Source organism: Sarcophilus harrisii, chromosome 6 (genome assembly GCF_902635505.1).
Source record: "Sarcophilus harrisii chromosome 6, mSarHar1.11, whole genome shotgun sequence".
In the NCBI taxonomy this organism is placed as follows: Eukaryota; Metazoa; Chordata; class Mammalia; order Dasyuromorphia; family Dasyuridae; genus Sarcophilus; species Sarcophilus harrisii.
This window is the reverse complement of record NC_045431.1, coordinates 237,942,542-237,969,614: the sequence shown is the minus strand read 5'-3', so window position 1 is coordinate 237,969,614 and position 27,073 is coordinate 237,942,542. Positions and strand designations below refer to the sequence as shown.

At 38.6% G+C, this 27,073-nt stretch overlaps 1 protein-coding gene across 8 annotated transcripts in view; it reads left to right on the top strand.

Annotated features, from left to right (window-relative positions):
• Positions 1 to 27,073, top strand: part of PPFIA1 (PTPRF interacting protein alpha 1) — a 99,479-nt gene that overhangs the window by 35,760 nt on the left and 36,646 nt on the right. For 5 of the 8 annotated variants that reach the window (XM_031942632.1, XM_031942629.1, XM_031942631.1 and 2 more), the window contains exons 3-15: positions 11,317 to 11,418; positions 12,049 to 12,213; positions 12,988 to 13,062; positions 13,491 to 13,592; positions 13,785 to 14,006; positions 16,478 to 16,624; positions 18,128 to 18,262; positions 18,815 to 18,889; positions 19,256 to 19,339; positions 23,252 to 23,383; positions 24,997 to 25,059; positions 25,805 to 25,887; positions 26,230 to 26,365. In XM_031942632.1, the coding sequence (XP_031798492.1) occupies positions 11,317 to 11,418; positions 12,049 to 12,213; positions 12,988 to 13,062; positions 13,491 to 13,592; positions 13,785 to 14,006; positions 16,478 to 16,624; positions 18,128 to 18,262; positions 18,815 to 18,889; positions 19,256 to 19,339; positions 23,252 to 23,383; positions 24,997 to 25,059; positions 25,805 to 25,887; positions 26,230 to 26,365 (1,521 nt within the window). The remainder of the gene's footprint in view (positions 1 to 11,316; positions 11,419 to 12,048; positions 12,214 to 12,987; positions 13,063 to 13,490; positions 13,593 to 13,784; positions 14,007 to 16,477; positions 16,625 to 18,127; positions 18,263 to 18,814; positions 18,890 to 19,255; positions 19,340 to 23,251; positions 23,384 to 24,996; positions 25,060 to 25,804; positions 25,888 to 26,229; positions 26,366 to 27,073) is intronic. The other 3 variants (XM_031942635.1, XM_031942634.1, XM_031942628.1) reach the window with 1 other exon arrangement.

Genomic DNA, 27,073 nt, shown 5'->3' with positions numbered 1-27,073 from the left:
CACGTGTACAAAATGTTTGTAGCAGCTCTTGTGGTGGTGGTAAGGAACAGGAAACTGAATTGGATGCCCCTTAGTTGGGAAAAGGCTGTTATGGTATTTGAAAAAGAGTATATGAAAAGTTATGATATATAAAGGTAATGGGATATTATTAAGCAGCCTGATTTCAGGAAAGCCTGGAAAGACAATATATGAACTAATATGAGTGAAGTGAGCACACCCAAGACAACATTATACACGGCAACAGCAAGATTATGTGGTGTTCAGATATGATAGACTTGGCTCTTCTCAGCAATGTAGTGATCCAAGACAATTTTCCAATAGACTTGGGATAGAAAATGCCATCCACGTCCCAAGAAAGAACTGAGGAGACTGAGTGCAGATTGAAGTGTACCATTTTCATATTTTTTCTTTGTTTGCTTCTTTCTTGTAGTTTTTCCCTTTTGTTTTGATTTTTCTTTCACAAGACTAATATAGAAATGTGTTTAAGAGTATTATAAACGTATAACCTACTATAAGATTGTTTGTTGTCTTGGGAGAAGGGAGATAAAGGAAGTAGGAAGACAAAAAATTGGAGCTGAGTCTTACAAAAATGGATGCTGAAAATTATCTCTACATGTAATTGGAAAAATAAAATACCACTGAAATAAAAAAAAAAAAATGACAGCCTGGGCTGGGAAAGATTTGGTGGGATGGAGGTACACTAATTGTTAAGGAAAATTGCAAATTGAAAAGGCCATTGGAAAGAATTAGTGGTATGTTTCAGTTTGAGAATGGCTTAGGAGTGCTTAGGTGTTCAAGGGAGAGGAGATTGCATGTACTGCTAAGTTGAGAGAACCTGTTTTGGAAGTTGGAAACCAGCTTCCAAAGACAAGATAAATGAGAAGATAAAAAGGAAGCACTTTGGCCATGTGAGAGCAATAAGAGCAAAAGATACTTCATGATCACGGTTTCTCCTTAGACTCAGGGTATTGACTCCCAGAGTAGGGCTGTGAGTGACTAGAAATGGAAAAGAGCTAACAAGTTTGGAAATATGTTGTTTTTGTATCTGTCTCATATGGCTCAATGAAAAATGTCACAGCCATCATTTCTAATGAGGAACCCATGGTTAAATGTTTCTGCCAAGAAATTAGGAACTTGGAAATTGTCAAACCTGTATGAAGAATCATTTCCTGAAATAAAACTTGAGTCACCCTGCACTTGACTTTTTTTGAGAAAACCCTGTAGGAATAATTAGCTTTATAACTGAGATACATTTTGAAATAAGAATTCATTGCTTCTAGCAATAAGTTTTTATTATTATTGTTGTGGTAATCATTCTGTTTGATGAAATATTTTGAATCTTGAGTTGCTTCTGATAAATTTCTTGAAAACAACTTCTTCATTTTGTTACATCCTGTGTGTTGCTGGCTTACAGATTTTAAGTCTGGCTAAGGTAAAACACCAACATTTGTGCTATGATGAGATGGGGAACGCTGGGAATTTTATTCACAGATGGACAAATACATGTTTTCAAGAGCTCCTTGGCTCTTGTCAGAGTCACATTCCAGAGCCTCAGAAATCTTAGCTTTAGGAATAGCCAATTTCATGTTTCTTCAGATTGACCTGTTTTCTTTCTATTGTCTTTTTGTTTATTGGATGGAGTGTGTTTTTAAGCATTATTTATCAACTGATTTTAGTAGTATTTTATTTTTTCAAATTACAGAGTTTTCAGTATTCATTTTTGTAAAATTGTGTTTTCTCCCTTACCTCCCCCCAACATAACAAACAATCAGATGAAAGTTAAATATGTGTGGTCCTTTTAAACATATTTCCATATTTGTCATGTTGTGCAAGAAAAATCAGACAAAAGGGAAGAAAAAACCACAAAGAAAAACAAGCAAACAAACAAAAAAAGGTGAAAATACTGTGCTTTGATGCATATTCAGTCTCCATAGTTCTCTCTCTAGATGTGGAAGGCATTTTCCAGCCCAAGTCTGCTGGAATTGCCTTGAAATTATCTCCTTGTTGAGAAGAATCAATATTATAATAATATTCCATTACCTTCATGTAACATAATTTATTCCATCTGAGGGGCATCTACTCAATTTCCAGTTTCTTGCATTACAAAAAGAGCTGCTAAAAACATTTTTACACATATGGGCCCTTTTCCCTTTTTACATTTCTCTGGGATACAGACCCAGTAGTGAGATTGCTGGAACAAAGGATATGCACAGTTTGATAGCCCTTTGGACAAATTTCCATATTGTTCTCCAGAATGCTTGGATCATTTAACAATTCCACCAACACTGTATTAGTGTGCCAGTTTTCCCACATCCCCTCCAACATTTATCATTATCTTTTCCTGTCATTTTAGCCAATCTGAGAGGTGTGAAGTGGTACCTCAGAGTTATCAACTAATTTTAAATTCAAAAGGCATTTTCCTTAGAGCTAGTCACATATCCCAAGATACTCTCTTGGCTGTTTTTTTGTTTTGTTATAAGAAGTGCTCCATAAACTGGATAAGTATTTAAAAGCAGCAAACATTTAGAAAATTTCACACATAAAGATACAAGGTAATCCAGGCATTGAAGCATTTAGACTTTTTGTTTGCCACAGCCATACTGCTGATAACTTGACAGGGTTTATTTTGTATGTTCCTGTGTTTTAAGATCAGAATTTTGTTTATAGTAGGTAGGGATTGATGAAGTGCCTTTTTTATAGTGCTGATGCTATGTAATAAAAATATTTTGGGGAGGAGGGAGGATTTTAGACTTGTGGTTTTATCAGGCTTAGGGGTCTCCCTCTGTGGAGCCTTCTTCCACAAAAACTGATTTGTAATTGATGGTTTCAGAGACTTTCTGGGACATTAAGATGAAGATCAGGGCCACACTTCTACTGTGTTCCAGAAGTAGGACTTGAATTCAGTTCTTCCTAATTCTAAGCTTTCTTATGATCATTCTTACATTCTGTTTATCCTGTAGAATTCCCTGAAACACAGTCGGTGTCTTTGTTACCATGTATGCCTTGATGGGCATTTTTCTGGTTTTACTCTAAGGCATTCATCCAAGACCTATAAAATATAAATCAGATAGGTAGACTGGCTGAGATATGGGGTAGCGCTGTTGAAGCACTAGAAAGAAGGCATTTGACAATATAGACAGTATAGAAAAATATATTATTAATATATAATAATTTCTTATTTGGCTTGCTTGCTTTCCCTCAAAGAAGTCTGAAATGATGCCTATTATCAAAGTAATTTATAAAGATTCTTTAGTTCTTGAAAAAGTGTTACTTAGGGTTTTTTCCTTTCTTAAAATTAAATTAAATGTATTTATTTTTAAAATATACATTGCTTTATGAATCATGTTGGGAGAGAAAAACCAAAACAAGAAGGAAAAAACATGGGAGATGGAAAAAAAAAACAGAAAAAAGAAGTAAACATAGCATGTGTTGATTTACATTCAATCTCCATCATTCTTTTTCTAGATGCAGATGGCATTTTCTACTTAAAATTTGAGATGCTTCACTTTTTCATATATTTGGGATACTGAAAATCGGCTTGTATTGTTAAACCTGCTCAGGTTTGAATGAGGTTGTCATATCTCTTTGCAAAATGAAATGTCGGATTTATAATTGAATCGCATAATGCCATTTTTATAACATTTTTGTGCAAGAAATCTATGCAAAAGAATTGTTAGATGTCAACTAAAATGTGTATCCTCTTGCTGTGGAGGCAATCGTGCATTCCTGAAGGCTCTCCTGTTGAGGCGTGAACAAGCTTGGAAGGTTTCTACAGTCATCCTGAGCCAAATTCCAGGATGGCTACCTAATGATTTATTTGTTTTGGTCAAATGACTCTTGAATCCCCTCTTTTCAGGTATAGATGGCCTGTCTTCTTCCCTGGTAGAAAGAGGACCCACATGGAGGAAATGTTGGATCTTTTTTTTTTTTTTTTTTTTTAATTTAATAGCCTTTTATTTACAGGATATATACATGGGTAACTTTACAGCATTAACAATTGCCAAACCTCTTGTTCCAATTTTTCACCTCTTACCCCCACCCCCACCCCCTCCCCTAGATGGCAGGATGACCAGTAGATGTTAAATATATTAAAATATAAATTAGATACACAATAAGTATACCGACCAAAACGTTATTTTGCTGTAGAAAAAGAATCAGACTCTGAAATATTGTACAATTAGCTTGTGAAGGAAATCAAAAATGCAGGTGTGCATAAATATAGGGATTGGGAATTCAATGTAATGGTTTCTAGTCATCACCCAGAGTTCTTTTTCTGGGCATAGCTAGTTCAGTTCATTACTGCTCCATTAGAAATGATTTGGTTGATCTCGTTGCTGAGGATGGCCTGATCCATCAGAACTGGTCATCATATAGTATTGTTGTTGAAGTATATAATGATCTCCTGGTCCTGCTCATTTCACTCAGCATCAGTTCGTGTAAGTCTCTCCAGGCCTTTCTGAAATCATCCTGTTGGTCATTTCTTACAGAACAGTAATATTCCATAATTTTCATATACCACAATTTATTTAACCATTCTCCAACTGATGGACATCCATTCAGTTTCCAGTTTTTAGCCACTACAAAAAGGGCTGCCACAAACATTCGTGCACATACAGGTCCCTTTCCCTTCTTTATAATCTCTGGGATATAATCCCAGTAGTAACACTGCTGGATCAAAGGGTATGCACAGTTTGATAACTTTTTGAGCATAGTTCCAAACTACTCTCCAAAATGGTTGGATTTGTTCACAACTCCACCAATGTTGGATCTTTTGAAGTCTTGAAGGAAGGGGTTTGATAATAGGGATTCCTCTCTTCATCAGCTGCTGTTCTGCCTTGTCTCATCTGCTTTGTTATAGTATAGAGTAGTATTAAAAGAGGTGTGAAGTACCAGCAGTTACTTAAATGTAAAGTGACTTAGTATAGTGCAGCTTAAGTTATGAGAGAGCTAGGTAGGATAAGGAGGCCCAGAATTATACAGGAGAAACAAAGGGGCTTGAGTTGCTTTCAAGAAAATTGTAAAGCTCTTTCACTGACAACTGACTTCTTCCAGAAATAAAGACCCTTAGGAAAAATCTTTTTTTGTATCACTTAGATTTCCTTCCTACTCTATCCATCATCTAAGGGAGCCATCCCTCATAATGAAAGACCAAATAAATAAATAAATAAAACCAACCCAAAAAGGAAGAAGAAAAAAATTTAGCAAAGCTTATCAAAATCTGATGTTCCATGACTTTTACAGGTAGAAAAGATGTTCCAGGTCACTTGCTTTAAGATAAATGGCTTGGGGGATGGGGGAGTACAGACCTATTCTGGTCACTAGCTGAGAGGGGGGACCATAGGGTTAGCAGGGTAGCTGGAGCACTCAGTTGGTGTCCCCTGATTGATGTCCTTTAACAAACTTGACAAAGAAGACAGTACCAGAATGGCAAGTAGGGGGTTGGGGAAGAACATCCACTTCAGTTTTTTTTGTTTCATTTGTTTTTAATTTTGAATTTAAGCATCAGAAAAGCAAATGCAGAACAAGGATTGTATATGAAACTGAGCCATCTCTTGGGAGCTTTTAAAGTAGGTAATAAATTCCACACATTATTTAAAAATCCCTACTTGACTGTGTGTCCTGAATTTTTTTCTCTTCTCTGTATGTTTCTAAAAATCTCAGTGTCTCTTCCCCTCCCCCTTTTTTGCATAAGTAATGCTAATTCTCCAATTTAAAAAATGATAATATAGTCAGCCATTTGGTAGTGCATAAGCAAGCTTCCCCTTGCAGCCTGGTTCTTGTTATATACTTTTAATTTCCTTTTTTCCCAGAGCAACTTATTTAACTTCATTCCACTCATAGATTCTTGTGAATTTACGTGAAGTAGTCATGGCATTTTAGTAAGGACATTTAAAACTATAAGGCATATGGTATTTTAAGTTATTTCATTGTTTATTATTTATTTGGATTTCATTCAATTGAGGCCCAGAAAGATGTGATTTAACCAGGGTCACCACAGTATAGTTAGTGGTAGATTCAGAACGAGAGCCCATTTCTCCAGAATCTTTTTTTTAAAAATTGATCATTTGCTTTAGGGTTTTTTTTTGTTTGTTTGTTTTTGTTTTTGTTAAAGAATAGTCATACAAATATATTTAGAAGAATTGCACATCTTTAACCTGTATTGGAGTGCTTGCTGTCTTGGAGAGGATAGGGACAAGAGGAAAAATTTGGAATACAAGATTTTGCAAAGGTGAATTTTGAAAACTATCTTTTCATGTATTTGGAAAAGTATTATGCTATTAATAATAAAAACATTATTAATCCTAGCTGAATTATGAATATTGGATTTATAAGTGTCCTGTACCATAAATCTGGTTGCAAATCTTAGCCCCATTCCCCCAACCAAGCTCTCCTGGACTTGTACAGGGAAGTGTCTGACCTGTAGTAATCTTTTTTCTCTACTTGGTTTTATGTACAGTTTCATTTCACCTTTTCTTCCCTTCTTCCCCTTCCTTCCCCCTTTCTGGAGGTCTCCATTTCCCTCTTTATTCTTCAACAGTAAAATTTTTCAAGCACCATCTTTTTAAAAAATGTTTTAATCAGCTAAAATTCAACCCTTTCCTTTACTGAAAATATCAAGAGAAAAACAAAACTGCAAAAAACCCAAAACTGCAAAACAAATTACCACAAATATGAATAGGCAATCAAAAGAAATTTCCACATTGACCATGATGAAAATTTTTTTTGTTTCCTTCTGCACTCTGAATTTTTCACCTTTATCAGGAGTCTTCTGGAATTGTGTTTGATCATTATGTTGGTAAGAGATCAGCACAAAAGTATTCCATTATGTTTATATACCATAGTTTATTGACCCATTCCCTAATTTATGATTTAAGATTTCCATTCTTTGCCATTTCAAAGAGCTCTATTTTTATACATCCTAAGATTTTTATTTGCTTAATACTAATCCCTTCCTTAATTGTTCCTTCAGAATCCTCTCCTTCCTTTTCCCTGTTTCTCTTTTTGTTTCCTATTTAGTGAAATGTTCTCTACCCAATTCTGTGCTTTTGTGTGTTTTTGACTAAGTTTTAAATGTCAGTCTACTCTCCCTATCTCCCTCCTCATGGAATGGATTTCTTACATTTCACACCCCCCATCCCCTTCCCCATGTATATATTTCTTTTCCCCTTTCTTTCATTTTAAGATCATCAAGACACAATAAAACCAGTTGTAGGCCTTGCCACTTTGTATTCCCTCTATAACTTCTGATGATGGTTGGACTCGGAAGGGATACTCTATTTTGGGATATGAGCAGTGTATCTTTATTCCTTATCATTGTTCATTCCTGTTTACCTTTTCATGTTTCTCTCCACTCATGTTTTTCAGAATTTCTATGCAGTGATGGTCTTTTCATCAGAAATGCTTAGGAAGTACTTTTATTAAAAATCCTTTCCCTATAGCCTTACATTCAGTTTTGCTTGGCTGTAAACCCATATTCTTTATCTTCTGGAAACTTTTATTTCAAGCTCTCTACTTCTTTATATTGATGACTTATAATCCTGTGTGATCCTAATCTTTAGGAAGTAATTGGTAGATTATTTCTATTTCTATTTTCTAAGTTCTAAGATTTGAATAGTTTTCTTTTGTAAATTTCTTGAAATAGGATGTTGAAGCTCTTTTTTTTTTGTTCATGACATTCACCTAATCTTATGATTCTTAATTTTTTTCTATATGATGTATTTTTAGACCACTTGTTTTCACTATGATATCTTAGGTTTTCTTTTACTTTTCCTCCCAATCTTTTGACTTTATTTTCATATATTTTTTTTGTTACCTTATGGAATAACTGGCTTCTATTTGGGTCTATTCTAACTTTCAGGGAGTTTTTTACTTATGCATGGTTTTATATCTTTTTTGCTGAATTGTTAATTCCCCTTTAAATTCTTTTGCTCTGATTCCTTTACTTGTTTTTTTCTTCAGATGCTTTCATATTTATAAAAACAGTTGTAAACTTTCTTTTTAAGCTCTCAAGCTCAGCAATTCTAATTGAATTTTTCCCAAGTTGTGTTTCTTATTCAAAGCTGTGCTTGTAGAATTTTTTGGAAACATTCTCTTATGGGATGGTATATTGAACTTCCTTAATGATTGTAATAGCTCTTAAGAGTGAAATTCTTTTTTTTTTTATTTATTTGCTCATTTTTCAGATTACTTTGGACTTGGTATTACGACTAGGCTCTGTATCACTTCTTGAGGAAAGGTCTGGACTGTTAATGTTGCTGCTTTCTTGGAACATGGGGTGTTTTATTCCAGGATCTTTAGTATCCTTGGTACCTACAAGCTTTCATTGCTTTCCGAGTGATGTGGTGAAAATCAAAGTCTAATTGCTGCTCTACTGGCTTGAGTGCTACAAGTTTCTTCCTGGGTTTGGGTCTGAGCAGGAGTAGACTGTTGCTGGGACTCAAGAGTCCAAGCCCTCTGGAAAGCACTGTGGATTTCAAGTGGAAGAATTCCCTTGATCTGGGATTTCTGCAGGCTGGGATAGATGTTGGAATGAGACCCTGCTCTATTCCTGGAGTCTGTACCATCCTAGTATTGCTGTTACCTTCCGTACTTTCTCCTTTTTTTATATATAAGTCTCCTGCACAGGTCTCTTTCTCCATCCATCGTGCATCAGGGATAGTGGTAAAGTTGCCAATTTGTACCTGTCTCTGCAACAGGATGCTGGGGTGAGTCTGGGACTTCTTCTTGGACTTATGTTTGGATGCTGGATGGCTCTGTTCCAGTGTCTGCATATCTTCCTGGGTATCTCCCAAGTGATTCACTCATTTTTTTCCTGGATTTCTCCATCAAGCTTTGGTTTAATGCATTTTCTAAATTTTTTAGAGGATTTTTGTGAAGGGGAAATCTGGCCCATTACATTATCTTCACTCTGACTCTCAAGCACTGTTTTAATGGAAATTAATTTAAGTGTGATGTTAAAAGTCCTTCGTGAATGCAGATCTCCCACTTCTGTGGTATATAATTCACTGAGTGTAGTTTTGAAATGGTTTCTCAGCCATTTTTTAAAAAAATTGGTATTAATAGTATTTCATTTTTTCAAATACATGCAAAAATAATTTTAAACATCTACTTTCACAAAACCTCTCTTATTCCCTCCTCCCTCCCCAATACAGTAAGCAATCTTATATAGGTTAAACATGTGCAATTCTTCTAAACATATTTCTGTATTTGTCATGTTGAACCAAAAAAAAAAAAAAAAATCAGATCAAAAGGGGAAAAAAACTATTAGAAAGAAAAAAAAACATACAATAACACGACAATAACAACAAAAATGTGAAAATACTATGCTTTGATTCACATTCAGTCTCCATAGTCTTCTCTCTGGATGTGGCTGGCACTTTTTATCCCAGGTCTAATGGAATTGACTTAATTGTTGAAAAGAGCCAAGTCCATCACAGTTGATCATCATATAATCTTGTTATTGCTATGGATGATGTTTCTTGGTTCTTCTCACTTCATTTAGCATCAGTTCATGTAAGTCTCTCCAGGCCTTTCTGAAATCATCCTGCTAATTGTTTCTTATAGAACAATACTATTTTCATTACTTTCATTTACTATAACTTATTCAGACATTCCCCAACTGATGGTCATTCACTCCATTCCTAGTTCTTTGCCACTACAAAAAGGCTAGCCAGTAATCTTTAAAAGTATTTTTAAACAAGAAATTTAAATGTCTTTTCAAAACTTTAAAAAAATATGCAGAGGACTAATTTTAAAGCAAGAGATGGGGGATTAAGCCACTTATGAAAAGTTTTTTTTTTTTCTCCTGTATGTGTTTGAAAAATATTGGTGACTGTCAAATATTTGTCACACAGGTAGTTAATAAATGCTTGATTGATTGGAGGTCGTACTAGGTCTGGAGTCAGGAATATTGGAGTTCAAATGTAGCCATAGACATTCGTTAACTATATGACTTTTGTTAAATCACTTAGTCTGTTTGCCTTAATCCACTGGTATGTATGTCTAAAAACACTATGGGCAATATGGCTGTGGGGTCACAAAGAGCCAATATGACAGAGCTAACATATAGAAAGTACTCTGCAAAACTTCAAAGTGCTATATAAAAACTGTTTTTGTTATTACTGATATTTCATTTGTTTTCCTGTATATTGAAGGAGGATTTCCTCTCCCTTTCCTCCCTCCCTCCCTCTTTCTCTCTCTGTGTCTCTATGTGTCTGTCTCTCTCTCTCTCTCTCTTTTTCTGTTTCTGTCTTTTCTATCTTTCTCTCTGCCTGTGTGTTTCTATCCTTCTCTTTCTGTCTCCTCATTGAAAGCAATAGTATTTCTGTGGTTATTAAACAGCTTTTGGTTTAACTGGGACTGGAACTAGCTTTCTTCTGATTTTTAAACAATAGACTTGGGAAAGAACTTTGGGCACAAACCATCTCCACCCCTCCCCAAACTCAGGGGTTCCTAGGCTTTCCTTGATTCACCATCTTTTCACATTTTAAATGACATTATTTTTAAACTGACAAGAAAACAGTTTTTTAAAATTAAAAATTAGTTAGCAATCCTAAAGCTGTCAACACCAATATTTGTTAATTCCATCAAAACACTCAAATGTGGAAAATTCTAGAATTCTTTTTTGTTTCATGGCTGTCATTGGCTATCCTTTGAACATCTCTTGTATTGTCCACCCAAGTGTCCTCAGGTTTGTGGATGGTGGATTCCTGGGCTTTTGCTAATAAAGAGGTAATGTCTGTTACTTGTGTTACAGAGCAGCTTCACCATTGTCTTCCTTCCACCTTGTGCTCAGTTGTGGTTTTTATATGAAATGGGCCCCTGAGTCCCTTCAGTCTTTCTCTGGACAAGGAAGCGACCCCAGGCTCCCTTTGACCACTTGGTACCATGCACATGAAGCTATTGAGCTACACCTGGTCCAGATGAGTTGGTTTGGCGTGCTTCTAGACTTAATTCAATTCATTTTCCCTCCTGTCAGGGTCCCAAGTGAATCTAGTTCAGATTCCTGAATATTGTTTTAAAAACTCTCTTACCTATTTCAGCTTGAAAATTGAACAGGCCCCTGAGTTTTTGTAAGTAGAGCAGTTGCCTCTTTAGATAAGCATATGTGTTCCTGAAAAGCATATGAAGCATTTCTAGGCTGAGAATGGTGGGCTTGGGTTCTCCTGTGACGTCCCAGAATTGGCTGGAACGGACGCCTCATACCCCACTGTTCTTAGAACACTCCGTTGTGCAGAAAGGAGAAGTTGGGAAATCAAGCAAGCCCTGGTTTATTACTTTTTCTTACACAGTGTCCTCCCACTTACCCTTTTCCAGGAGTTTGCAGCACTGACTAAGGAACTCAACGTCTGCAGGGAACAACTTCTTGAGAGAGAAGAAGAAATTGCTGAACTAAAAGCAGAGAGAAACAATACCCGGGTTAGTACATCACAGCTGCTTGGGCTCATGGAGTGCATCCCACAGACGGAGGGACTGAGAGAGGGCTAGAAGAGTGGTTGGCTTATATGGGATACCTTAGCATGGAACTGAAGTGGTACCTTCTTAGTGATGGGTGCTGAGCAAGGGGAACCGTCCTTTGCTTGCACAATTTGGGGGTTTTTCATATAGTGATTGAATAATTGACTAAAGGAGTGGTCGGTAAGAGGCTCCATCCACAGCCCTGTTTCCACTCTTGTTATTTTGTATGCTCATCATAGTGGGCATGCTTTCTAAGCTTCTTGGGGACCAGTTGGGGTTTTTGCCTTTCTTTTTATCCTCAGGGCTGAGCATACTGATTAAATTTAGGTTACATATTACATTTTGGTGTTTTTGAATTAAAAAAAAAAACTAGATTAAAATTTTAATTTAAATTTAGTTTTAATATATTTTAATATGGAAGCTTCCTAGGACCTGGAACCATTCCTTCTAACCTCCAAATTACCAAGTCTGTCTTCCAGTTGTCAGTAAACATTTCTAAGCACCTACTGTGTGCCTGGTACTGTGCTAAGGTTTTTCTCTAAAGACAAATTTACATAGAAGTTTGTTTCTGATTTGGTTTTGCTCTTTCAGTTGCTGTTGGAGCATTTGGAATGCCTTGTCTCCAGGCACGAGCGATCTCTGAGAATGACAGTTGTGAAGAGACAAGCCCAGTCTCCTGCAGGCGTGTCGAGTGAGGTGGAAGTACTCAAAGCACTAAAGTCGTTGTTTGAACACCATAAAGCCCTGGATGAAAAGGTGCCCCCTGGTGCTGCTCCTTTCCCCACTTCCTTCCCTGCCACTGCCACCACCATTCAGGCTGAGGACATAGTCTTTGCCATTCCAATGGGACTCTGCTTTCTTTTGGACTTTGCAGCTTTGAAAATAGGCATTTCTAGACAGAATTCTCTCTATTGAAAATGATCTCTCTACTTATAACAGTCAGAACAATATTCTAAAAATGATTTTCTACCCAAGGATGGGCAAGTATAAGTGGTTTGGGGGACTTTAGAGCCCTTTATATAAAGTTTTGTTGAGGATGAAATAAAGTGAAAAGATTCTAACTTTCTTTCTTAACTATATCATCCCATCCATTTTGGGGCATTTGCCTAGTCCTGGAAATGTTTTTCACTTTGTTTGGGTTATAGATCTCTCGGGCACTTTCTCTTTTTTTGGGGGGGAAAGCAATTAAGTTAAGTGACTTGCCTAGGATCACACAGCTATTAAGTGTCTGAGGTCAAATTTGAACTCAAATCCTCTTGACCTCAGAGTTGTTGCTCTGGCCACTATGCCATGTAGCTGCTCCCCCTTGGATACTCTTACAAGCGAACAGCCCCCTTTGAATCATTAAAACACATTAAATGAAATCCAAAGGATTACAAAGGGAACCAATTAAGTGGAAATCCAAATTGTAAATTTTTCCTGGTCTAAAGTTCATGGATGCCTGGAAATTTGTTCCCAGATTAGATGAGCTCCATCTAGGAGGTAGAAACATAGACAATGATTTTCCTTTTTTATCCCATTCTTTTAAAGGTGAGAGAAAGATTACGAGTGGCTCTGGAAAGATGTAGCTTACTGGAGGAAGAATTAGGAGCCACCCATAAAGAGGTGAGTGAATATGGGGGGCTCTTGCAGACCTCTTCCACTCTTGAGGGCAAGTTTAACCATATTACAGCATTGTTAACTCTGAACTAAACCATTGGCATTTTGAAGAATATCCTTGGCTTTTACACCGTCCCCTAACTCTCAACACAAGGTATTCTACCTCCGTCCTCCTGTTCCTAGGGAACCATCCCTGCTACTACTCTTATTTCTCAGAAGAGAAAACCATTTTAACAATTACAAATGTCTGTTACTTGGAGAAGTGAGTTACTTGGAGAACTGAAATGCCCCTGGTGCTTTTATTACTTGGATGTTTTTTGTGACACCAAGAACAACACTTTCCTGATGGTTTTAAAGGAAGTGGTGTTATTTTTTACATCTTTATTTGTAGAGATGGTGAATTATAATTGGCGTTGATGTGCTTGATTTTTCAGTTAATGCTTCTGAAGGAGCAGAACAATCAGAAAAAAACACTTGCAGATGGGATGCTGGACATAAATCATGAACAGCAAAACACACCAAGCACAAATGGAAAGGCAAGTCTTTGAGTCTGTGAAATTAATTTGTAATTTATGGAAAGGCATCTTTAGAAAGGTTTTTCTGAAAAAACTGCTCAGAACAGAAGTTGTGATTGGCTTGTCTAAGCCCCCCATTGCCAAATCTAGTTTATATTCCAGTGGCTATTTCTCTGGCTCGGGCACCATAAAGCTTTATTTTTGTTTTGACAGAGATCTTCTGATGGGTCTTTAAGTCATGAGGAAGACCTGGCAAAAGTGTTAGAGCTCCAAGAAATTATAGATAAGCAGTTAAAGGAACAAAGCCAGATGAAGGAGCGGCTGGCGGCCCTCTCGAGCCGGGTCACTGAGCTGGAGGAGGACCTGGACACTGCCCGGAAAGACCTCATCAAGTCAGAGGAAATGAACACCAAACTGCAACGAGATGCCCGTGAAGTGAGTAGTGAGCCTTTTTTACTGAGGAGGAAGAGTGGGAAGAGGGAGAAGTAGGAGGATGGCAATCAGGCTGCATGGAGTGGGGACGCGCTTCTTGGGATCCTCCCTGGGAGCTCTGAGAGGCTCCTCCCTTTCCCATGGCAGAGTAATGACTGTGGGGAGCCTTGGGAACAAGTCTAGCACTTCTGTCTTGTTCTCTCCTTGACCTTCACCGCATGGACTGCAGGTTAGCTGGGGATTTTTAGAAACACCATTGTTAATCTAAAATAGTTAGAGTGGACTTTGTCTTTTCTAAATACTCTCTCTTATGTGCACACATGCAAGTGCACACACACACACACACACACACACGCACACACTCGCCCTTTTTCAAATCATTTGGGTTATACAAAGTGTCTGATCCAGTAGATAAAGGGATACATTACACTAGAAATCATTCCTGACATTTGTTTTGGGATTATGTTTTCTCTACGAATTGAACAGACTCCTCAGAAGCCTCTTGAGCAAAGGCTGGGTGACTGCTTGTCAGCAAGGTTTTAAAGAGAATTCTTGTCCAAATATGAGATGTCCCTCTGAGGCCCTTTCCAACATAGAGATTTTGTGATTTCCCTTAGGATTAGGGGCAGTCCTTTGTGGGAATGTCAAAGATGTGGCCTACAGGCTGTTTGTTGCTCCTCCCTGTCTTACAGTGAATAGACAGTATGTTATAATAAAATAGAGATGATTAATATTAAAGGTCATTAGTTTTTTTCACATTGATAAAGCTGTTCATCTTCACAAACCTCATGCACAACTCCCCAGTTTATAGGTTCCAATTTCCTTTCTAATGGATTGACTCTTAAACAAAACCTTGACTTGTTCTAGCTTTTCTGTACAAGTGTCAACAGTACTTGTTGACTGAGTTAAAGAAGTTAACAATATTGACAGTCTCCTAGGAGTCTGACATTCTGTCCTTGGTTTGTAAGAAACAAGCTGCTAAGATCATCTGGAATGGAGTCAGGTCAAAGAATACTGGGTGTAGAATATTTGTGGTTAACTTAACGATGAGTGGGCGGTATGTGTCCACCCTGGGATGCTTGGGAACCAGCTGCGAAAGGAGCGGAGACGCACATCTCTGGTCACCACTGTTGCCCCAAAGCACAGTCACAGCAAGCCCGGGCTGGAGGCTGGCACTCCTCCCACCTCTCCACTTGCCCCCTGTGGAAGACATAATAGGTCCATTAAAGAGACATTCACACCAAGAACTTAGAGCAAGTAGAAAGAGTTCTAGCCTTGAAATGGAAACCCCACCCTGCTGGATGTGTCTCCCTGGGCAAGTCATTTAACTTCTCATTATCCTCAATTCCTGATCTGTAAAATGGGTATGACAGACCTGCTTCTTTCCAGGGTCCTTGTGAGGCCCTCTTCTGTAAGCGTCTTTATTTAGGGTGGTCACTTAGAGCATAAAAATGTGTAACTGGTGAAAGGAAGGAAAGCCACACTCGTCAAGTCACGCTGCTTTCCCTAGGTTATCTGGGGGAAGCAGTTAGACCAACACTCAGAAGCCAAAGTTGATAAATTGAGAAAAGTTATGTCTCACAGGAGCTGAGCATCCCTCCCAGGAGACTTTGCTTCTGTTGCTCATCAAGCTACTGGGATAATGTTGGCTTCTCTGCTCTCGTGGTTGTCATCCAGGACCTCCTAGTGTTCTGGAGGTGACCTCACCAGCACTCTGGGCTTATTTTCTTGGACTGGATACTTATTTTCCTGACGCAAATGAGCAGTCATGTAGCCCTGGATCTGAGTGTTAGCCTTTTCTCTAAGGTGAGGGCTATGACCTTGTGAAAGGGCAGAGGCTTGCATATGTTTGTTTCTGTGTCTTCTATACTGGGCCCAGGGCCTGGCGTAGAGGGAGCCATTTGTGAATGCCCATTGGATCCCAAAAAATGACTAGAGTAGAACTGTGGAATCTGAGTTCAAAGGGACCTCAGAGCCCATTTGCTTCAATTTGGATTATTTTAGGACCTTGCACAGGAGTCAGCTGGCTCCTTTGCCTGCAGCTCTCAAGGCACCCTCTCTCCTAGGGGTCGCCCCAGTTTGAAGAGAGTTTTTCCTCTCTGAAACTCCAGTCTCCCTCTTGGCTGCTTCTTCCTGCTTGTGAGATTTTCCACTCTTCACAAGGCCTCTTTCTTAGAATCTTATATTTATAATTATAATTTTAAAATTCTTTATTGAAAAGTCAGAGATGAATTCAACTTTGTAAATTTTGTATACCATAGTACGCATCTGTTTCAGTAGCACTGCTTTATGTATACTTATATTTAGGAGAATTCTTTTTCCTATTTAAATATATATATTTTGCAAAGATTTCTCTATCTGTATTAATTTTATAATGATCAGATTTCACACTGTACTTTTGCACACAATTATGTCCTCTTATCTCTATGTCTGAGCATCTGCTTCTTTCCCCTCTTTCCCCTGTTCTCACGTAGGCCATGGCCCAAAAGGAAGACATGGAAGAGAGGATCACAACTCTTGAGAAACGCTACCTCGCCGCCCAACGGGAAGCTACATCGGTGCATGACCTCAATGATAAACTTGAAAACGAAATTGCTAATAAGGACTCCCTGCATCGCCAGGTAGTGTTTATGAAGGAGACTGCTGTGCCTTTTCTTCTGCCATGAGTTTGAACAGAAGGTGCTCTTGTCCACAGGCTTTAGAAGTTTTTAGAAGTCTGAAGTTTATGGCTCTGTGGGAGCTGTGCTTACTTGAGGAATAACCTTGTCGCCTCACAAAACTGGATTGTTCAGGCAGGTCTGTGGAGCCAGTGGTGGGCTCCTGGTCCCTGGGGTCGGCACTTCCAGCTCTTTTCTAGCTTCTTCATTGAGGAGCAGAGAAACAAAGGAGAGCAAACCTAATACAGTTGTTTTGGTTCTTGTTAGTAACTTAGGTAAAAGGACTGATGAGTGAAACCTTGGAAACCACTCTTGCCAATGCGGTTCTTAGCAGTTTATTTTTTGTCACCCTTACTCCACAAGAGAGGTTATCCATGATTAGTCAGGAGTAGCTGTTAGCTCAGTGAGAAAAAAGCTGCCAGTCAGTGTGAAGATTCAGTATTGCCCAGGGGCCTGCCAAAATGTGTGACCCCCAAAAGTTCTCATTGCTAACATTTGAGTAGGCTTACTGTTCCTCTCAGTTCAGTGGGTAATAGTTGAGCTCTTCCCAATGTATATGGCCCAGTGGGCCGAGAGAAAAACCAGCCTTCCTATCCTTGGAGCATATAACACACATGGCAAGTCCAGGTAAGTTAATTGAGAGAAGGAGAAAGCATGAACAGGCAAGGGAGGGATGGGAGTGTTGAAAAACTGTGGTAGAGGTGGCATTGGAAATGATCTTTTGGAAGGAATCTTGGAACCTAAAGAGGTGAAGGTGAAGCAAGATCTCTTTCTAGGTATGATTGACAGTGTTTGCAAAGGCAGAACATTCAGGGCTGAATTGGGGGAATGCCATGTAGGCCGCTGTGCCGGGGAGAGTGAGTAGAGGGTCAGTTGTGAAGGAAGTGAGTATATTAAAGAGGAGGAAAAAGAAAGAGATGAGATGAGATTGTGTTTGCCCATGGGCTTCAAATTGGGATGCACTGCTTACTTTCCAAGAAGCTTCAAACTTGAGATTCTCTTGGGTTTCTCTTCTGCAGGTTACATGGGAACTAAGCTCAGAAATCATCATAAAACCTTTTCTGCTTTTTAGGAACCTTCATTTATCATGATAGTTTTTTTTTTTTTTTTTCCAAAAACATATAAAGATAGTTTTCATCTTTCATTTCTATAAGATTTTGTGTTTCAGATTTTTTTCTGTCTCCCCCACTTTTTCCTCTGCAAGACAACAAGCAGTCCAGTATAGGTTAAACATGTACAATACATCTAAACATATTTCCATATTTGTTGTGTTGGAATTTTTTTTTTTAAAGTTCACATTTAGGGCATTGAAGTGAAGTAGGATCCATTAGAAAGAACCCTTTCTAGACTAGAGAGTGAGAAAGAAACACCCTGTCTTGTCGGGAGACTGCATCCCAAGAGTGTAGTGCACTCCCTCCTCCTCAGAAATACCTGTCCTGTGCTGTTAACAGCTGGATTTTGTTCCAGAGTGAAGACAAAAACCGCCAGTTACAAGAACGCTTGGAATTGGCGGAGCAGAAGTTACAGCAAACCTTGCGGAAAGCAGAGACCCTGCCTGAGGTGGAAGCTGAGCTGGCCCAGAGGGTGGCTGCGCTCTCCAAGGTAGGGGCCATGGCCTGTGTGGCCCGGAACTGGATGCTCAGTGCTTCTCAGTCAACAAAGTTGATTGTCCATGGACGATTTCTGATTCAGTGCTTTTCCTCATTCCTTATTGGAGAATGCAACATGGTGAAATGTCACATTTCTGTCTCCTTTGTGTGATTCCCAAAAGCTTTTTCTAGTTGGTGGCTTTATGTAGTTTGTGTCTCCCTGGCTTGTTTGAACTAAGGATTGCTGCTTTGTAGAGCAGCCCCTGCAAAGCCTGGGGGGCTTGATTTCCTTCCCAGGAAACAGGTTTTCTGGTTATGAGGAAGAAGCTTTCTTTTAAAAGTCATAGCTGATAGACATAACAGCCAATGTGATTTCTTGTTCTTAAAAGTCAGTGAACAGTGGAAATCCTTATTTTAAACACTGATGTGTGTTAATTAAACCTCATAGAAGGTTTATATCTGGAGATGTAACCATGTTTTCCTCTCCATCTATGGATCTGCTTTTTAAAGTCTCAATTTCTCTTCCACTCCCTGTTATCTTTATCATCTCTTGTTGAATTTGTAGTCTGACCCTTTGTCTTCTGGAAACTCTGCCGCTAAGGAAGCTAAACTGTTCGAACTTACTTCCAAGCTTAGGAAGGTAGAATCCTTTGCACATCGGTCCCTGTTTCTGCTTGCTGCTTTCTGCTTTCTGTGGTGACTGACTGAAGGCCGCTTAAGGGCTGGGGAATGTTTCTGGGGGGAGGTGAATTTGAGAATTTCTGTCATAAACCTCATTGCCAGCACCAGACATTGCACAGTTCACCCAAGGATGGCGTGCTCACTGTTCATCACGTGAAAATTCACAGGTTTGTGGTAGAAGTAGATAGAGGCAGTGCCTACTGTCGTAGGGAACAGTGCCGCTCACGCCCAGCACGTCCTGCTTCTTGCTATGGCAGCAGTTCCCACAGCATGTCGAAAGAGTGTTTTAATTATTAGGTCGGACTGATGTATTTGTCCCCAACAGGCTGAAGAGAGACACGGCAACATTGAAGAAAGATTAAGGCAGATGGAGGCCCAGTTGGAAGAAAAAAATCAAGAATTGCAGCGGGTATGTGTGCGCCAGTCCTAGGGCAGCGGTCTTTTATTGCTTTCTCTTTCTCTCGCCTCTTATTTGCTCCTGTGCATTCTTTTTGGATACACATAGATTCACAGATATTGAAAGTCACTATTTTGTTATTAAGCCACTCAATTTTGGAAAATCAAAGTTTATTTATTATTTATTTTTATTACTAAAGTTTTCCTCAGTATTTTTTACTCTACCATCAACATACTTTAAAAAAAAAATTATATATATATATATATATATTGTACCATATTTATGGACCTCCCAACACTGCCACGAGCTGAAGTTGGTAGAATATCTTTGTATATGTTTTTTGGGCAGCCATGCTTGTTCTTTCTAATTTTGCAGTATTTTTTTCTACTTCTGAACATGTTGCAACATTTACTTGTGTGTGTGTTGATTCTTTCAATTTATGTTGTAGTTATTGTGTATGTTATTTTCTTGACTCTGCTTGCTTTGTTCTACACATAAGTTCCATTTTCCTTGTTTTTATCATATTTGTCATTTCTTATAGTAATGTTCCATTATGTTCAGTTCTTTGTTCTCAAGTCTTTGCAATCACAAAAAGAACTATTATAAATATTTTATTTATATTTTCTTATTGATGGCATCCTTTGGGTAAAAAGCTAGTAGTAGAACCTCTGGGTTAAAGGTAATGGGCATTTTATTGACTTTATTTACAAAATTGCTTTCCAGATGGTTGTCTTGAAGCCCATTGCACCAACGATGCACTAGTGTATCTTCCCTTGAGTCTCCCACTGTCTATTTGCATCTTTTGTCATTTTGCCAATTTGTAAGCTATGAAGTGGAACCTCAGGGTTATTTTGATTTATTTTCTCTTATTACTAGTGATGTGGAACATTCTTTCACATTTATAGTGTGCAGGGTTTTTTTTTTTTTTTTTTGAGAAGCGTTTGTTTATATCTTTTGACCACATATATTGAGGAATGGTTTTTGTTCTCATTTAGTCTGTCAGTTATGTAGGTGAGTAAATGTATATATATCCTTGTGTGCGTGTGAATGTATATATAAACAATTGGTTTTGAATAGGAAACCCTTGTCATAAAATTTTGATTCAAAGATGTTTTCCTCATTAATATTTCTCTTCATGTTTGAGATGCATTAATTTTCTTTGTGCAGCAACTTTTCCATTTCACTGGAGAGCTCTTATAATTGGCAGAAATACTGTCGATTGTTTTTCTTGAAATGACAGGCTCACAATGTTTATTTTTCGAGGAAATATTTGCCACAGAACCACACTTATCAACATAAAAATTATATCTGGGTGTACAACAGTCAGTGCTTTGTATACTTTCCTATTCTGTCACAGAACACTCCAAAGTATATCTTTAGGATAGGTTTTTATTGCCTCAGCAAGGATGCCCTTTCTTGATATATCCATTCTCATTACTGGGACACTCCAATGACAACTGTGATCAGGATGCTTAGGTGCCAACTGTTGTTGTAATTGCTTTTCTGCTCTTACTTTTGCTCTGTTACTGAAAACTCAGTTGTTCAAGAATAAACTAAAAGATTCGAGCGCTTGGAACATTTTCATTATATGTTTGTTGCTAAGCATTCATTCACAAAAATTAGTTGATATTTATGTTGGATGAATGCAAGCAAAACGGCAAGTCTGGCCATGTTTGGAGAGTAACCCATTTGTAAGACAATAGTATAATTTTCTAGTAAAGATATTAACTCAGTCTTTACCTTTGCTGCTAAATTTTTAACTCACAGGTAATGTAGAATCTGGAAAACTCAATTGTGCACTTGAGAGAGTGCAGAGTTAAAAATGCAAATTGCACTGAAATGTTATGAAAATATATTTGACTTTGAGGATTTCCTGAAAGGGTCTCAGGGACTCCCAGGGTTCTATGGACCATCTTTTAAAAACCACTGATTTAGACAGAATCTCTCTTGTCTGATTGGGGCAGCTTACTTCTTTATTCCTCTGTAACTGACTATATTTAAAAGAATAGAAACTGTACATGGCCTTGTGTTTTCTTCCTTATGATTTTTAATACTGAGCATGCTAAACTCAAAGTCACTCTGCCTGGATCTCGGAGCTTGCCATTTTTGTAATCAATTTCTTCCTTTGGAAAATGGGGAAGTGGAATTAGACGGCCTCTCAGTACACTTTCTGCCCTAAACGAGAACTCTGAATATCCTTACCTTAGGGTGGCTATGAAGGAATTGCTTTGTAAAACCTTCAAGTGCTATATCGGGGAGAATTAATGAGTTTTATAGTTTAAAAAATTTAAATTCCTTTAGTAGTTATAATTTCTTAAAGAGGAGAACCAAATGTTTTGTTACTTTTCCATTACTTGTGGATTTTTTCCTCAGTAGTATTTTATTTTTCCAAATACACTTAAAGATGGTTTTTGACATTCATTTTTGTAAGACTGGTTCAGATTTTTTCTCCCTCCTCTTACCTCTTCCTTCTCAAGAGAGTAAACAATTTGATATAGGTTATACATGTACAAACATTTTAAATATTTTTCCATATTTGTCATATTGTGCAAGAAAAATCAGACCAAAAAAGGGGGGGGGGGGGGAAGACATGAGAAAGAAAAAGCCAAGAACAAGCAAACAAAAAAGTGAAAATACTATGGTTCAATCCATGTTCAGTCTTCATAGTTCACTCTCTGGATGTAGATGGAACTTCGCATTACAAGTCTTTTGGAATTGTCAAGAGCCAAGTCCATCCATCACAGTTGATCATCACATAATCTTGTTGCCGTGTACAGTGATCTCCTGATTCTGTTCATTTTACTAGCATCAATTCAAGTCAGTTTTTCCAGACTTTTCTGAAATCATCCTGCTTCTTACAGAACAATAATATTCCATTATATTCATATACCATAACTTATTCAGCTATTCTTCAACTGATGGGCATCCACTCAGTTTCTAGCTCCTTGACACTACAAAAATGGCTGTTACAAACATTTCTGTACATGTGCGTCCCTTTCCCTCCTTGTGATCTCTTTGGGATACAAGCCCAGTAGAAACACTGCTGGATCAAGAGTACATACTCAGTTTGATGGCCCTTTAGGTATAGTTTCAGATTGTTCTCCAAAGCCAACTGTTCTTCTCATCACTAGTGAAGAGTAAAGATGTGCATCATTTTGAGAAGAATACAAAGGACACAAAAGAACACCAGCCAAAAAGAGACTCTACAGAAGCGTCTTAGTCAAGAATGTATTTAAGGAATCCTGACATAGAGAGATGGTGGACTGGCTGTATGCCTGGAGTGTGGACATAATAAATAGATGGCCAGAGTTCTCTGTTGAAGCATTTAGGATGTTGGGGAGGAGGAGGGAAGGCCTCTGCATCCTAAGTGATTGTCCTTTGAGGACTCTTTGGGGTGTTGTGGATGAGAGCTGCACAGGATGGGTTGAGATGAACCTTATTGGAGGAAAGTCCTAAACTGCAATCTTGAATTCATTTGAGTCTTTGCCTGACTTGTTCCAGTGTGGCCTTGTTTGTTGGATGGGCCCTCATTGGTAGCTGTGTAGGTTCATTATGACTGAAAGCAAATTAGCAAAAAAAATTATCTTGTTTAGTTGGATTAATTTTGGACACACAACCTCTTAAATGAAAACATCATTGTTTTTAAACTTTGGAACCAGAAAGTTATCTCTGCATTAAATCAGGTTTCTGGCTGTCTCTTCTTTTGTACTTGAACCTCATTAGATCTCTACTTTATGACATGAACTTTCTCATTGAAAGACTGCTCCTGTTCCTTCCTAAAGACCTTTCTTTCATCTTAGGAGCTTCTTCCTTTAGTTGTTACAAGTTATTACTCTTACATTTATGGGAAAACTCCTACGACACAGGAGGAAAATTAAGGAAAAAGAACTGTGTCCATTTTCGCCTCTCTTCCTGTTGTTTCAGGCACGGCAGAGAGAAAAGATGAATGAAGAGCATAATAAGCGTTTGTCAGACACTGTGGACAAGCTCCTCTCTGAATCCAATGAGAGACTCCAGCTCCACCTGAAGGAGAGGATGGCAGCTCTGGAGGATAAGGTAGGTTGCTCTGAAGGTGATGGACCAGAGGTATCGTCAGAGCTGCTGTTGGGCTGAAGTGCTCTTGTAGAAAAGTAGCCACTGGTTTTCTGTTTATAAACTCTTTGAGTTATTGTAGTTTCTATCAACTATACTAGCTTATTATTGAGGAAAGTTTGTTAATAATTTGCATTGCTCATAGAACTGCATAGTTTTCAAAACATTCTATGTGTCGCTATCCCCTTTGGTGATTCCCTTTGAACCTAAAACTGCTAGGTAAGATTTTGTCCAGTGAGCTGCTTATATAGCAACATCAGAAATTTGCTTTTTTTGCTCCATAGATTTGCCCCAGTAAATTATAATTGAGCTTTTTCCTAGACTTACTTATATAATGTCAGGTAATCAAGAAATGTTTAGTTGATCAGAAATCTCACCTTGGTCAGGGATGGGGAAGCTAATCTTGTAGAGAGGGAAAGTCTCTATTTCCATGTGTGTGTGTACAGGATTATACCTGGGAAACTGAGGTGGAGCCTGTCTCATTCATTAGCCATGTGTGTAATTAGGCGTTTCTAGGACATGGATTTTCAGGGTTTGCCCATATTGACACAGAAAGTTTTCTATGTGCCAGAATTGTATGAAAAGCTTTGGGCTGAGGTTAAGGAGATAAGTATTCTATTCAGGTACTGGTTTGGCCATTCATTTTTTCCATTACTTTCCCCAAATTCTATGACTGATTTCTTCATTTACCAAATGACGCTATTGAAGGATCTGTTTTCCAAGTTTCTTTGAAAAGCTATTTTTGGAGAAAATAGTTTTCTGAGCTCCACTTCTGTTTGGCCATGGCCTATAGCAAGAATCTTAGTTTTTTGCCTTGTAAAAACTTTGATATTTCTTGTAACCCGTGAAAAAGAATCGGAGGAAGTGGTCCCTGCCAGAGTTGTTGGTCCAGTCACATTATAAGGAGAACAGATAATGTTTGTTTGCCATGCTTTTGCTTGCAGGTTGGGATTGAGATAATTATTATTCGTTAATTCTATATTTTAAGTTTTAAGTGCTTAAATCTTTCAAATCAATTCTCTGCTGCCACAAACTACTTTCTTTTAAATGACATTTTTTAGGGACTTTATGAGATGGGCATCCTAGTTTATAGTATTGCTAGAAGTAGGATGTTTGGATTAGAAATCTCGCTTTTAATAATATCAGTTGCTTTATCAATTTGAAATTTAATTTTATTCATGCAAATTGATTACTGAACTGACAGACCAGTGTAACATTTAAAAAGCTAGATCAAATGTGAAAAGCAGTAGTCTGGGCCTTGGGAAAATTGCAAACTTTAGCCAAGACTCATTTCCCACCATTAAGACAGTCTCTGGAAGGTTAAGGCACTAGTCTAGATAAAAGTATATTATCATAAGTGTTCAATGAGCTACAAAATAAAGTGCCAGCACTTTTAATCAAGAGAAAACCAAGACCAGGAATATATATTAATGAGGGGAAAGGCAAGCTCTGCCTGCCCCCTGGTGCCTCTAACTGTGTGGTTTCTCACCTGGCTGCTGCCACTCTGCCCTGCCAGGCTGTATAAGCTCACAAGGTGTCAAAAAGAGACTCTGAGCTGTGTGATCTTTCTCTTCTAGAATTCTCTGCTTCGAGAAGTTGAAAATGCCAAAAAGCAAGTAGAAGAAACACAACATGACAAGGTATTTGTAAAAGCTTGAGCTATTTCTGTGGGATCTCTGAGCAGAGAGATGGCTGCGTGTGGGGTAGGAGGCTGGATTGAAAGGCTGTGAGGGGTTTGCTTCTTATTATCTGGAAATTGTAACTGCCAGGTTAGAGCTGAGCATGTATTTGGGAAGGAGGAATTATTGCAATTTGTTTTAAAAAGAGAGTTGAGAGAAAATCTGGGCTTGGGTTTCATACTATGTATTTTTACTCTAGTTTCCTTTGTGATTTTTTTTTTTTTTTTTTAAGTCTAAAGGATACATTGATGTCTCCTCAAATGCATTTTCATTTCAGAGAACCTGGGAGGCCGGGGCTCTGTTTGCTTTAGGGGTTTCTCTGGGTGTCCCTTTGCACAGATGGGGCTGAATATCTCTCCCTCACTCCTTGTAGCTCATAACAGCCAGGCAACATGTTCCCATGCTTTTTAATGGAGTCTCCGTTTCATTTTTTTGAAATGCCAAAAATGAAAAATGGCATGGGACATTTCTTCTGCCAGCAAAGGCATCAACCTCTTGGTCTAGTTAGGGAGGTGATGGACCAGACAGGGAAGTGAGGCCGAGATAGCTGCCCCACTGTGATCATCCCCAGTGACCCAAAGGAACCTTGAGGCTAAGGGTCCTGATGTCACCTCCCTGTGGAATTGGGGCTGTAGTTGGCTTCAGAGTGCTTTTGGACAAGCATCCCTTTGGCTCAGGGACCTCTTTCTTTGGCGCCCTTTCCCAGGACCAGCTGGTGCTCAACATGGAAGCCCTGAGGGCTGAAATAGAACAGATGAGGCTGCGCGGTGGCGGCTCCCTGCTTCACGGGTGGGTATGCAGGGGGCCCCTGGACTGGTCCCTTGGAATAATTGTTTTTAGGTGTTCTGTTCATTTGCAAAGGCTTAGATCAGGGGTCCTCAAACTTTTTAAATAGGGGGCCAGTTAACTGTCCCTCAGACTGTTGGAAGGCCAGACTATATTAAAAACAAAAATTTTGTTTTGTGGGCCTTTAAATAAAGAAACTTGATAGCCCTGGGGGGGGAGGGGGGATAAACGTCCTCAGCTGCCACATCTGGCCTGCAGGCTGTAGTTTGAGGACTCCTGGCTTAGATGGTGTGTGCTGTGTGCTTGGCTTTCTGTAAGCAGTGACTATTTTTCTCTGTGTTGCAGCCGCCCACATCTGGGCAGTGTACCCGATTTCCGGTATCCTGTGGCAGAGAGTCCCACTGATCCGTATAGCACCACAGCAGTATTGCGGAGGGCCCAGAAGGGCCGTTTGGCCGCTCTCCGGGATGAGCCTTCCAAAGTGAGTGAGCAGCTTCAACTTGTCTGAGTTCCAAAGAAACTGAGCATTGGCAGTTCGGGAGGCCTTTGTTCTGAGCAGAAACCTACTCTTTTATTTAATAGCCTTTTATTTACAGGTTATATGCATAGGTAACTTTATAGCATTAACAATTGTCAAACCTCTTGTTCCAATTTTTCACCTCTTACCCCCACCACCACCTCCCCCAGATGGCAGGATGACCAGTAGATGTTAACTATATTAAAATATAAATTAGATACACAATAAGTATACATGACCAAACCGTTATTTTGCTGTACAAAAAGAATCAGACTCTGAAATATTGTACAATTAGCTTGTGAAGGAAATCAAAAATGCAGGTGGGCATAAATATAGGGATTGGGAATTCAATGTAATGGTTTTTAGTCATCACCCAGAGTTATTTCTCTGGGCGTAGCTGGTTCAGTTCATTACTGCTCCATTGGAAATGATTTGGTTGATCTCCTTGCTGAGGATGGCCAGGTCCATCAGAACTGGTCATCATATATAGTATTGTTGTTGAAGTATATAATGATCTCCTGGTCCTGCTCATTGCAGAAACCTACTCTTGATTTAAGAAAATATTTTAAAACAATGGTTAAAGTTCTTCTCTGACCCTGCTGCATCTTCACTTCTAAAATCTGAAGTTAACTTTATTATATATTTCTAGACAGTTTTATTCTTTATATGTCT